The sequence below is a fragment of the Microtus ochrogaster genome, unplaced genomic scaffold (genome assembly GCF_000317375.1).
Source record: "Microtus ochrogaster isolate Prairie Vole_2 unplaced genomic scaffold, MicOch1.0 UNK25, whole genome shotgun sequence".
Classification (NCBI taxonomy): Eukaryota; Metazoa; Chordata; class Mammalia; order Rodentia; family Cricetidae; genus Microtus; species Microtus ochrogaster.
The window spans coordinates 2,619,926-2,634,121 of NW_004949123.1; the positions used below are offsets into that span (position 1 = coordinate 2,619,926).

Sequence of the window (14,196 nt, forward strand, 5' to 3'; positions counted from 1 at the left end):
ATCTATCTATCTATCTATCTATCTATCATCTATCTATCTATCTATCTATCTATCTATCTATCTATCTACCTACCTACCTATCTATATATTATTTATCTATCATCTATCTTTCTATCTATCTATCTATCATCTATCTATCTATCTATCATCTATCTATCTATCTATCTATCTACCTATCTACCTACCTATATATTATCTATCTATCTGTCTGTCTATCTATCTATCTATCTATCTATCTATCATCTATCTATCTATCTACCTACCTACCTACCTATCTATATATTATCTATCTATCTATCTATCTATCTATCATCTATCTATCATCTATCTATCTATCTATCTATCTATCTATCTATCTATCTATCTATCTATCTATCATCTATCTATCATCTATCTATCTATCTATCTATCTATCTATCTATCTATCTATCTATCTTCTACTTATCTATTATCTATCCTTTATCTGAAGAATGACACTTAAGCTTCAGCAATGCGACCAAGCTTCATGTGATATGTCTAAGTTTTATTTTTGTATTTTCTGGTTTTGTATGAGGTTTTCTGGTTGATTAATCTAGAATCATCTAGCACAGTGGTCTCATCCTGTAGGTCATGACCCCTTTGGGAAGTCAAATGGTCTTTTTATAGGGATCACATATCAGATATCCTGCATATCAGATATTTATGTTATGATTCATAACAGCAGCAAGATTACAGTTATGAAGTAGCAGTGAAAGAATTTTATGGTTGGGGGTCACCACAGCAAGAGGAACTGTATGAAAGGGTTGCAGCATTAGGAAGGTTGAGAACTGCTGATCTAGTTGGTCCTTTGTACTACTGATGGATGTCACTTAGTTTTGTGCTGACCCCACAATAAGATGCTTATGGGAAAGGAACCAGTTGAGAGACCACTAATGCTGACATTTAAAATGGTTTGGAAGAGAACACATCTACGCCAAGAAAAGCTTATCTTGTTTGCAGACTAAAGCCCCAGGCACATGGAGAATGTGACACAGGAGAACCTGTCCTTGACTGGCAGAGATCAGGAGAGATTCCTTTCTCTGCTCTTTTGTGACTCATTCTCCTGCTCATCAGCTCTTCATCTCGGTGACCTGAATTTTAACATCATTACCTTATATAAGGAAAGACACAAAAAGTGAGTCTAAAAAGTCAGTAGAGAGACATATGACTGATTCCTAAATAAACTGATGTATAAATACTATAACAAAAACACTGAATTAAAATGCATTTATTTACAAATTATAGGTAGATAATAGAAACACAAATCTCATGTTTCAATTTTTATCAGGATAATGTCTTAGTGCAGGTGCCAAGCTGTCATGCGGAACCTAGGAAGAAACCCTGAATGTCATTTTACTGTACTGTAGATGGTAGAACCGAGAGTGTAAACCAGAAGAGAGGCTCTGTGCCAGGTAATAAAGCTAAGAGTTGGCAACACCAGAGAGTGGGTATTTACTCAAGTTAATTCCCATAGTCAGTTTCCTTCAGTTTTCTGTCTTGGAGTCAAAATGTTCTAGAGAACTTAAGTTTAATCAATTGAACATCAAATCCTTTAACTCCAACTCCGGCAAACATTTTATCTTCTATACTCTTCAGAATTACTTTCTGCAATTTCTAGACACTTCACCTAGCCACTTTTCCACCAAATCGAAAGTGCCTTTTGGATTGTATAGCTTCCTGAGTCAAGTTGTTTCTTTAGTTTAAGTATCTGTTGCTTCCTCCGTCCTATGAAAGAAATGTAGTTTATAGACTTTAAAAGATAATTTAAAAATTCTACTTTCATTTGAACGGTGCTGTATGATTTTTACCCAGCCATTTACAGTGCATTTCCTATTTCTAAAAGGGAAGATGGATGTCATTATAAGCCATGGGTGGTCCTTATATAAGTTCCTTTATCTTATTGGATATATTTAAGGTAAAACTGTTCTAGCCTCTACAACGACTTATAGAGCAATCTCCATTCTTTTCCTCTGTCTGGAGTAGCCCTCATTCTCCACAACACCACTGAACTCGCGTGAGCAGCTTCCTTTCTCACCCAGCGCTGGCCATAGTCAGCTCAGATGCTGTGTTGCTTTAATTGTATTGCTTTGGTAATGTTCACTCAGTTAGTTGTACAGGGGAAGAATTGAGTTTTCAGCCATTGTTGTTTGCCCATCAGTGCTCGCCTATTCATGAATAGGGAAATAGAACAGCTAGGAACACACAAAAGCTTTAATTTTTTGCACATTTTTCCTGTTTTTATTTTATTGAAAATAGTTATTTTTCTCTTTACAATATATTCTGATTATATTTCCTCTTCACTAAATCCTCCTGGACAGCTCTTATCACCAAATGAGGCCTCCAGTGCAAAAAAAAAAGGGTTATATCTAATCCCTTTGTTGGCCAAAGTGGCCCGGTGGCAACTCGCAGACAACCCAGCCATTGCCAGAGCTTTTCGGGAGATCTTTTAATTGTTCTAAGCCCTTGACTGCAAAATGTTGATGAGCTCATCTTTTGACTTACGTCAAGTTTGATATTGATGCTCAATTTGGAGGGATGTGGCTACGGAGACAATATGAGAGGTTAGAAATGTGGGGAGCTCTGGAGTGACACTGAGCACAGAAAAACAGTGGCTGATAAGATGTGAAAAACTCTGTGCCAGAGATAATCTCATGAACCGCAGCCTACTCTAAATGTCTTCAGCTAGAACAGAGCAATTATAATCAAAGAACAACATGCCGTCCATTTGAGAAGGGGCATAGGAGGACTTGGGGGAAAAGAAGGAAGAAGGGAAGTGATGTGATCACAGTTTAATTAAAGTGTATTAAATTAAAAAAAGAAGAAAGAAAGAAAGAAAGGAAGGCTCTCAAGTATCCTGCGGAGTAAGGTGGTTTGCTTGCTTTAACACGAATGTTTCTGCTGACCTGAATAACAGTTTAACATTTTGTTGTTTTGGCTACTTCAGAGAAAAGTTATTTATGGCTCTCCTCTCTGAGGTTGAATTCATGTGGGGAAATGCTTCGTTTCATTTTCAATTGCACCTCAGAAGCCTCCTTTACAGTGGCGATGGTCCTACAGTGGAAGGCCAACGGCACTGTCCCGTCTTATTTAACATGCTGTAAGATTATAAAGCAGCCGTTAATCCTTTTAAAACACGTTTATTCACGTGCAGAAATTGATAAAGATTTTAAAAATCATCCTCAAACCTTTTTAGTGGGAACCAGAACAGCAGACTGGTTGGTAGAGCCTGGAGAACCTGTTTTGTAAACTGAGTCTTATTTTCTTTGTAATTTAGTGATTTATCACCCCTACTTGATTGTCACAAAGAAATGAGCAAACAGAAATTAAAGTGGGAAAAATGAAGAGCTCATTTTTAAACTGGGTGGTTTGTTTGGTTGGTGTGTGATCGTGTGAGGTGTGCATCCTTCATCAGAGGTGCAGTTGGCCCTTTGTATCCATTTCTGCAGGGTTTGTTTCCATCCTGCAGGCTGCCTCTTCAAATGATTAGCCATTCCCTTTGCAGTCCAGAATGGCTTTAATTTTATGGAGTCCCACTTGTTGATTGTAGTCTTCCTGTCTTGGCAGCCGGAGCTTTATTCAGAAAGGTCTTCCCTGAGCCTGTATCCTGAAGTACACTCCCTGCTCTCTCTTCTAGAAGTTTCCGAGGTTCAGGTCTAACATTGGGATATTTGATCTACTTGGAGTTGGGAATGGAACTGTATGGGGTTAATGGAGGAGTTGGAGGGAAGTATGATCAAAATACATTGTATGAAATTCCTAAAAATTAATAAAAATATCACCACCACCAAACTTGGCAATAGAAAACACAAAACACACGTAACATTCATTCCCATTATGGGTGAAAGGCAGAGCTGCAAGGGTTATCTTTAAAAGTGCCAGGCTGCAGAGATGAGTTGTCCTTCATGGTGAATGCTGCCCCACCTAACCTCCATCCTATTGAGCTGACACAAACAAGGTGTTCCGTTCTCTGATCCAGGAGAAACCTGTTTTTTTCTGTGGCCTGTTGTTCTGAGATGCTGATGCCTGGGATGGCCAGTCAATTTGTAACCTAGGTGTGGGTGTGTCAGTTGGGTCTGTTTTCTTCAGGTCCATTGCCACCACTGCTATTTTTACCTTTTATTACTCTTGTTAGCCACTGCTGTAGGACTGGTATAAAAACCAAAGTGATGGTGACTATGGGCCAGGGTACCCGAGGGTCAGCTAGTAGCCCATCATTGAGCCATGAACCACAAACTGACAACCCAAACAAAACACTTATGACAATAATAGTCTAATAATTTGAAAATTTTCTTCATTTTGTTTGCAAATATCATACCACCAACTCCACACAGATGTTTCTTAAGATTTTTAAAAATTTAAATGTGTATGTGTGTGTGTGTGCCTGTCTGTCTTTCTGTCTGTGCTGTGCCTGTGTCTGTGCATGTGTCTGTCTGTATGGGTACCCACAGAAGCCAGAAGAGGGCATCAGATCGCTGAATCTGGAGTTCCAGGTGGTCTTAGGCCTCCCAACTTAGGTACTGGGATCCAAACCCTCATCTTCTGGAAAGAGCAGCAAGTGCTCTTAACTTCTGAGCCATCTTTCAGTCTCTCCAAAAGACTTTGAAGTAACGTAATAAAAAAGATGTATTGCTGTATTGACATATAGGTACAAGGATCTGATGACAGTTTAATGTAAAAATTTACTCCAAGTTTTCTGGCAGCCAAAAGATAGTTTGTAGTTAATTCTTCTCTTTCCCTGTAAACAAGCTGCTTCAGCATCCATTCAGAAGTTTATTTAAAGCCAGGTGCTGGTGGGAAGCTTCATGGGGTACATACATTCTCTGTTCTCAATGTGTTTACTGCTTCTTGGGATGATAGTTGGGTCACCGATATTACAATCCAGCGTGCCCCTTTCCAGAACAGGTGTGAGCCAGGGGCTGCAGAGCAGAGAAGATGATGTGCAACCCGCAAGTTAGCCCTACACTTAGGAGCATAATCATTCCAGCAAAATACACTTTACAGGCTTGTACACTGTTGTTAAATAAACATAAAACAAATAAACAAACTTTGGTGGACTAAGGAGATGGTCCAATGGGCAAAGCCCTTGCTGTGCAAACCCAAAGAGCTAGGTTTGGATCCCTAACACCCATATAGAGCGAGACACTGGCGAGTGTGTAATCCCAATGCTCTCATGGCCATCTCCCTGGTGGACATCGCATGCATGGCAAAAGAATCTGTTGCAAACAAGGTGGAAATCCAGGGGAAAATCGTTCTAGTGTTTTGAGTAGCTGGTTAGCACAAAGCAATCTCTTTTTCCTCTGCCTGCCTTCTTCCCTCACCGTCCTTGAAGATATTTGTTGTGTTAGGGTCCAGATGGAGTACTTCGAAGATAGCACATGATCTGGCTAAGTTTTACTCACAGACCAATGCCCACGAAACCCTGCTGGCCCCTGCTGATCCGCCAGGAAAATGCACAGGCGTGGTGTCTGTTTAGCGGCAGAGAGCTCAAGAGGCAAGTGAATGCCGGGCGGCTTTGCTCTTAGATTTCATCACTCATCCCTGGGGACTTCCGAGAGGGACGGCAGGCCCACTGGGCCTTTCTACACATGAAGAATAGAGCTCACTGACTCAGCCTGTCGCCGCTTTCATCCGTACACCCCGTTTGTTGTTGCCATTTCAGTGAATGCCGGTGCTGGCCGTTCAGTGATAGAGATATGGGTGCCATCCCAAGGTATTCTTCTCCCAGCTCTTACCCTTTCCATATGACCTAGAGTTCTTTCTTTTCCTGCTTCCACCCTTCTGGTCTCAATGGCTGTCAGCCCTCCTTAGGTTAATGCTGTGTAGTCCTAATTGTTTTGTTTTTCCTGTCTAACTCACTTCATGATAAAAAGAAAGCCGTGCAGAGAAACCCTGTCTCGAAAAACCAAAAAAAAAAAAAAAAAGCCGTGTTTTTTTTTTTCATGCACTTCAATGTCAGTGTAACTTAATGTGATTTTCTAAGTTTGAATAAATCTCTAAATATATAAAAGAAGATATAAAAGAAGACTCAAATTCTCCTGATTGGGTTGTCGTGAGGACTAAATAGCACTGCTCATAGAACTTGGAGCAGAATAAGCACTCAAAACACCTAAAATGCAATGCTAATCTATGCTCCACTCTTCTACCTAGGACCCTTCAGCCTCTTTGTCCTGCTAGGTGACTGCAGTCTCCCTCAGTCCTGACAGTGTTCCCTTCTAGGTCTGTGTCCCCGCATCAGTCACTCCCTCTGTCCTCCTCCATCAGTGGTCCATGCCTTTCCTACCTCTCCTCCTCACACACACCCTGACACTGTCTGTTCCCTTCCTCATCCGAACATCAGCTGTTTCAGTCTTAGTGACTCTCACCCCTCACGTTGCATGGCCTCCCAGTTATTTCAGAAGGTTGCCCCCCGCCCCCCCACGCTCCAGGACTCCCAGAGAAACCGCATATTTGTGTAGCATAATTGCCACCCAATTGTGCAGCTCCAGGTTTGCTTTCTGTGCTCTGAATGACTGCAGTCAGGCTTGGGTGAGAGATTCTGGGTTGTGCTTCCTTTTTGGACCCAATTTTTGGCACTATCAATGAACTTTTTCAGCATACTAATCAATCAGAATCCACTTGAGGATGTATCTTAGAAAATTCACAGTGTCTAACACATAATAGTCATCTCGCCGATGTTTTTTAAAATAAGCATATGGTTATTAGAACTTCATGTATCCTTATTAAATATTCATCTTGTATACAAATATAAAAGTTAAAAAATTAAGTTCTTTAATCCTGACTCCTAAAGGTTTAACGTCTAAGACAACCTAAAGTGGTCTCGTGAAGACTAAGAGATGGTTATGAGATAGTAAGGTGGGCTAGTTTTGTGCTGTGAAGTATCTTTCTGCAGGCAACTTATTCAAGCTGTTGCAGATGACACAAAAGACCAGGGGACTCATTTGGATCCCAGAGGATGAATAGACTTGAGGAAGGCTTGTGCTGGCTGATGTTGTGTGAGCCACACATCTAGCCCTGGGTCATCTTCAGTGAGCTCCAGTTTCTGTCCTTTTGGAAGACTGAGATGAGTGTTGGCTTCTTAGGCATTCTACGAAGATTGTGGACTTCTGCGAAAGCTCCGTTAGAGGCCTCCTGGGCCAGTTCTGTTTAAATGAGCTTTTTCTGCAGGAAGTGCTAGGTCACATCCACATAAGGTAGCAGTGTAGGGTTCACTCATTGCTGTTGCCTGGGATCTAGGAGTTGCTGGGTGCTCTTTTGTTTTCTAAATACCATCTACCAATGAAAACCGGCTTGCCTGTGGCAGTGGCTGATTTCAGAACCAGGTACTGAAAACTGTGAGTTGGAGACTGACGTAAGGAAGCAGAATCACAAAGTTCAACAGAGGTGCCATGAAAGAGCCCAGGGATGAAATCTTACTCAAAAGAAAAAAAAATACAAGAGCAATGAGAAGATTTTCTTTTCTAAAAAAATCAAAGAGTGAGCTGGGTGGTGGTGGGGCACGCTTTTAATCCCTGGACTCAGGCCCGTCTCATTGGCAGAGTGGATTCCAGGACAGTCTCTAAAGCTCCAGGAAACCCTGTCTCAAAAAACCAATAAAATAAAATAAAATAAATAGTGTCAGTTAATAAGTAAGGAAGGAATCTGGAACTGGAAAAAAACATTATTTTACAGCCCCAAGTAGATGATGGCAAGGGTGGTCAGTGTATCCATTGTGATAAATGGTTTAGAAGTAAGGCAGACATAGGACATTCACATTCAGGCTATGTAGGAATGTTAAAAACAATACATAGGGAGGTGGGAAAATGACCAACAACCGTCTTAATCAAATGATGGACCTTAGGACTAGCCAGATGTCAGCTTCATCCTGTGCCTTCTGTGTGATGAATTGTGAGGTCTGCAATATGAGTTATTTCTGCCAATTAGACTTCAGTTCTCAGACGGTGTAGATGCTGGAAAAGCAGGTTAGTGATTCTATGGTAAATTGTCAGACAAGTTAATAATGTAGGGTGCCTTATAAGTCAATTATCCTGTGATTTCCATAAAATTCAATATAAAAGAAGAAATCTTAAAATATATTATATCTGCTCCTAGGTTGCCTCTTCTAGAAACAGCTGCATAAACAAGACATGAACAATGCAACCAACAGACATGCATGCTAATGTGGAAGGGGGTAAGCTCCCGGTATCCCACCCCCAGACAAAGAACTGTAGGCAGCTAGTGATTGCCTAGATTGAGAATTAGCCTCTTCCAGGGAGGAGTCCCCTCCTTGGTTACCCAATACGAAGTGGGTCAGATCTTAATATATACATGAATAACAAAAATGGACTTAGTAGGTTTATTTATATATTAGTGCATATAACAATAAGATAAAACAAAAGAGGCTATCTGTTTGCGTGCGGAGCAGCATGGGAGGTGTCGGGGAGTAACATATGACGTAGGAAGGGCTGGAGGGAAGAAAGGAAAAGAGGAAGTGATATATCTATATTTTGATTAAACTGTGCTGAAAAGAAAATATATTCCAAAGATAAGGTAGCCAAATGCAATTAAAACCACTGGAGTAGATCTTAACTATTATAGGAAGAAGTTGAGGATGGAATGGTAGAAACTTGAATAGCCAATGGATATTAATTATTAATTCTTTCTAAAACGAAGTTTGAAAATAAGATGAAAGCAGGGTTTTTGATGTGTGCTGGTGTTATTGGTATGTCAGATGCACGGCGAATGATTTAGCAGTGAAGAAAATTGTCTGCACCCTCCTTTCAAACAGGACAGACCCCCCACCCAAAAGCCAGTATAATAAAAGACAGATGCACAAAAGCATGCGTAACACTGTTGTGACTGCACAGATTGGATTATGTGCTGTATTAGTCTTGCAACCTTTGTTTAGATTTTTTAAATAAATGGAAACAATGAATAGAATCAAAGCGTAACAAATATTTTAGGGGGGGACACAGTTTGGCGGGCTCAGCTGTGTTTGGGGCCTCCCTAATGAGGCCACAGCCCACCTCATCTGTCCCTCAACTCTGTTTCCGTGTGGGCAGAGAGCAGAACACCCCGAGTGTAGAGTGCATGACGAGCTCCATGCTTTCAGCCCCATTTTCAGGCTCTGTGAAAAGCTCCTGGGAATATTACTAGAGAAGCGTAAAGCAGGGCTGTTTAGCATTTCCAGCATCTGTGATGTTGATGTTGCAGGCATTCAGAAATGGCTGGCTAGAAGAAACAGGAATCAAAGAGGGTAATCAGGCTTGAGGCTTTCCTGGAAAGGCAGCAGCACCTGAGTGACATTGTTCAAATCCAGCAAAGACTTGTTGAGCTTCACAGAATTGAACTTGCGAAAGTTAAGTAAGGTTAATATTGGCTCCAGTTAAGGCATTGCCTGTTTTTCAGGCCTCGTGACGATTTTCAAGTGTTTCAACTTTGATTGATGCTTCTTACTTTTCTGACTTTCGTGATTAAAGCACATTAGTAGAAGCCCGCTGCAGTTTTTCCTACACATGGGGAAAATGTGGGTTTAGTGAGACATCCTGAGAGGGTGACATTTGCAACCATGGTGAGCTACGATTCTCGTCACTTAATTATGTAAAAAAAAAAAAAAAAAACTGTAAGAGAGCAGTTGCATAATCCCTCAGAGAGTAATTATTGCCCGTCTTGGCAGAATGCAAGGCTTTTAATCTGTAAATAAGCAATTCTTTGTGGAGGGGCAGCATGCAGGGTGGTGCTGTGTTGTAAAGGTCTCATGAATCTTTAAAGAGATGGCAGTGGCTGCTTTTGCTGATTGGTTACTGTTTCCATTTCAAAGGGTTCGTGATGCTTCCCTTGTGGTTTTAACCCCTCCTGAAATATTTAAGCCTTTGAGAATGATTCCTGTAAAGGGTAAAAGGTGTCTAAGTTAAGTCCATGACAAATCTGAATGCAGAAAAAGCAAGGTGAGGTTTTTTTTTCCCCAAAATTTATAAATTCATAAAACCAAAACAAGATCCAATATTGACAGTCAGTGCTTTGGAAACAAATAAAAACAAAGATGTGATGGTTATCTAATGTTACTCACTTATTGGAGGTTCATTTTCTTTTCTTTTCTTCTCTTTTTTTCCCCTGTTCTTTGGTTTTGAGATGCTCTCATATAGCCCAGGCTAACTCTGAACTCAATGTATAGCTGAGGATGACTCTGAACTCCTAATACTCATCCTATCGCCCCATGAGCTGGTGTTACATGTGTGTACTACACCAGCCACCAGAAGATTAAGTTTATGTAATTATTTTGGTATTATTGACATATAATAAGGCACAGTTATTTAAAGTTTTGACATAAATACATAAACTTTTAAGATGTATGCCACGGCAGCTCTTGTTTCCAAAATTATTAAGTTACTAAGATGAGAGTGGTCACTACTTATATCTATAACATCATTTTTCATTATGAGAAACTGAGGCAGAAAGATTACTTTGAGTTCAAGGCCATTCTGGGCTATAAAGAAAGTTCCAAGTTAGCTGGGAAGACATTTTAAGAACTTGTCATAAACAAACAAACAAACAAACAGACCTAGGACTAATTTGCTTCTGGGGGTATGTGTGTAGATGTATGTGTGTCTTTTAGATATTAAAATTGAACCCCAATGTCTGATTATTAAGTTGTCCTTAGCAACTTCCTGTCCACCTCCTGTTCCAGTCACAGGGATGGATGAGCTTGGCATGCATCCCAACATAGGGACCTCTCTCCTTTGTATGCTCAAGAACTTCGTTGTATAAAGATACCTTTTTTCTGGATAGCTGTCATGCTTCTTTAAGGATGCCTCTTTTTGGATAACAGTCATGTTTCTGTAAGGGTAAGGATGCCTCTTTCTGGATAACAGTCATGTTTCTGTAAGGGTAAGGATGCCACTTTCTGGATAACTGTCATGCTTCTGTAAGGGTAAGGGTGCCTCTTTCTGGATAACTGTCATGTTTCTGTAAGGGTAAGGATGCCTCTTTTGGGATAACCGTCATGCTTCTGTCCCCTTTGCTGTGTCACTCATCAGCCTCGATCCTGCCTTCGCTTTCACTCTTTCCTGTAGCGGGATCTGCTCCAGACAACCTTTGCCCTGTCCCTGTCCCCATAGATCTTCCCTACTGTCAAGAAGCCTATAACCTTCACTGCCAAGTTCCCTAGACAGTGCCCATCTCTGTCTTACCGGTCACCTGGAACGTCTGATGTAGTTTGTCTCCTTCTCTACTTTACATGACTTTGGGGACACCTGGTCTCCTGAATCTCTCTTTCAGCAGTGGCCACTTTTTCTCACACCCCTCTGTGGGGTTCTCTTCCTGGTCTCCTAAGACTTCGTGGTCTAAGTCCGCCTCAGTCAATGTGACAGTTAATGCTGTCTCTACTCTTAAAGTGGTGGTTCTCAACACCTGGGCCATGATCCCCCCCACCACCACCCGTGGTCGCATATCAGATATTTACATTACGATTCACAACAGTAGCAAAATTCCGGTTATGAAGTAGCAACAAAAACAATTTTATGGCTGGGGGTCACCACAACACGAGGAACTGTATAAAAAGGTCACAGTGTTCGGAAGGTTGAGAACCGCTGCTGAAGATTCCAAAACTTAGGTCTGAAGTCCATGCCTATATCACGTGGACTGTAGACTGACATATCCATTGCTGCCTGGCGGTCAATTGCTCCTCAAATGGCACCCAGCGCTAGTGTATCCTTGTTTTCCCACAGTCCTCTCTCACTTGGATTGGATTGGAACAGTAGCCTCCTGTTCCCTACCGTGTGCTTACCCTAGTATCCTTCCCTCTGTCTTCAACACAGCAGCTCCTGAAAGACCCTTAGAAGCTATGAAATTTTGTCTCACCTTTGGCCCACACTTCTGAGATTTCCTATATCTGAATCAAGGCTTCCCCATAGGCCTCCCTTGTCTGACCCCTACCTTTCCAGGTTACCTTTAGTTTTCTCCCTGGCACACACTATGCTCTAGTGTCTCTTCCAGGCACTCCTACCTCAGGCCACCTTCCTTCTCTGTCCATCCTCTTGGTGAGATTCCTTCTAATCATTCTAGTTAAGCTCCATCTGCCCCTGCCTCCTTGCTCTCCAGATCCCTTCTCCAGGCCCTATGTAAAAACATAAATAACAATTTAATGTAGGGGTTTGTTTCCATGTCTGTGCTTAGGTATCATCTCATATTTCAATATAAGTTTCAAGAGGGTACAAACCATGTTTGTCTGGCCACAGCCAGTTTAAAGTACTGCTGGCTGATCGAAAGCAATAAGGTGGCTGAGGAAGCTAGGTAATGCATATTGTCTCTGCTGTACAGAATTTAGAGCTGAAAAAGACATGTAAACAGAAGAGGGTGAGTGTTTGGAAAGAGGGGGGGAATTAGAAGGTGGGGGGGGACAAGAGAAGACAATGGACAATGAATGTGATGAATACACACTATCTACATGTAGAACATTATTTTGTATGACTCACAGACCGATGAAAAGGTAGAACAAGAAGGCACAAATTTGTCCTTCCTTGGCACTTTTACCGTAGCATATGTGTGACAGAAGACAGGTCACACTCAGAAAAAAATCATTAATGCTATTGTTTTTCTTCCTCAGTTTCTCTGTCTGAAGAATATCCGGACATTTCTGTCAGCCTGCTGTGAGACATTTGGAATGAGGAAAAGCGAACTTTTTGAAGCGTTTGACCTGTTTGATGTTCGTGACTTTGGAAAGGTACTGATTGTTTGCTTCTTGATTAATTCTTTGAATAGAGTTCTGGGAGCTGAACCAGAGTCTTGCATATGGTAGGCAAATGCTTCACTATTGAGCTGTATTTGATTTGTCCCTAGAGTCCTGTGTGAAGGGGTAGGGTGAGTGTGTATTTAGGGTTCCACTAAGGAAAGAGTTACTGCACTTGTTGGCATGATCAGCAGGCTCACAATGGAACCCAAGCTCAGTTTGGGAAGAGCAATGACCTCTCCCCTCCACAGCGGTCAAGGAACCAGGCAACTGAAGCTAAGCTGTCTGGTGGCGGAGTGTCTTGACATGGCTGTCTTTCTCTGTGGGATGAAATGGTGTGCCCCCTTATTGTCATAACAATTGCAATGCCCCTGCTGTGGGTGGTGAGGTAGGTAACTATAGCTGAACCTTTGGAGGTGAGGCTTCCAGAGAGGACTCTTCTTGTCTTTGGTATGGAGTGGCTTGCCTGCTTCATGACTGGGACTGGAGAATATTCTGCAGTACCCGAAAGAAGCATGTGTGGGAAGCAGACTGTGGCATCTGCTGCATGGCTTTTCTTGTGGGAGCTAAGACATGCAGCCAAAGCCAAGCGGTCAGCCCAGAGAGAATTGCACATCCTAAGGGAGGAATTAAGACAAGGAAACGACATGCTGATGTTATCCACTGTGTCAGCCCAAAGGCAAGTCAAGTGGATTGTCAAGTAGACTGGATGAAAGAGAAAATGAGATGCAAGTGTTTCTTTGCTGTTTCTTGTGGATGAGGGGCCAGAAGAGAAAGAACACAAATTAAATCTGTGTTTAAAAACCTTTCCTGGTATCCAGAAGTTTGGAACTTGTGGGAAGAATTGGACGATGAGAAAAATAGGGGATGGAGAAGTAGTAGAAAATACCTCCTCCCATAGAGGAAGGGGAAGATCTGTGATTCAGTTTGCAGACGGGGACCTTAACAATGAATCTATCCAGAGGACTCTATTAATCAGGGAATAGTCTGTGCCTGAACTGTTTGAATTGTTCTAGTATACAGAGTGTGGGAGGTTAAGCAGGGACACTATAGTGGTATATTAGTTGTGTTTTTATAAATAAAGCTTCCTGGAGATCAGAGGCCAAAACAGCCATTCTAGTCAACCAGGCCAGGGACTGGTGGCACACACCTTTAACTCTAGGATCTGGCCCCTTCGGTTGGAAGATTTGGTAGAAGTAAAAGGTCTCTTTAGTGGTTGACTGCTTTGCTATTCTGATCTTCAGGTTGAACCCCAATATCTGTCTCTGTATTTTATTATTTGTGCTATGGAATACCATTTAAGCAGCAACGAGGACCTTTTCATTTATTCTGGGGTGAGACACTCTGGTGGTGCAGTCGCTCTGTGGTAACCCATGCTAGCAAATATGTTGAAGCCGCTTTGAGGTAACCCATGCTAACAAATATGTTGAAGCCCCTTTGAGGTAACCCATGCTAACAAATATGTTGAAGCCGCT

At 41.6% G+C, this 14,196-nt stretch overlaps 1 protein-coding gene across 2 annotated transcripts in view; it reads left to right on the plus strand.

Moving 5' to 3' along the window:
* Vav3 (vav guanine nucleotide exchange factor 3) overlaps positions 1–14,196 on the plus strand; it is a 320,561-nt gene that overhangs the window by 57,897 nt on the left and 248,468 nt on the right. For both annotated transcript variants that reach the window (XM_026789648.1, XM_005367914.2), the window contains exon 2: positions 12,599–12,715. In XM_026789648.1, the coding sequence (XP_026645449.1) occupies positions 12,599–12,715 (117 nt within the window). The remainder of the gene's footprint in view (positions 1–12,598; positions 12,716–14,196) is intronic.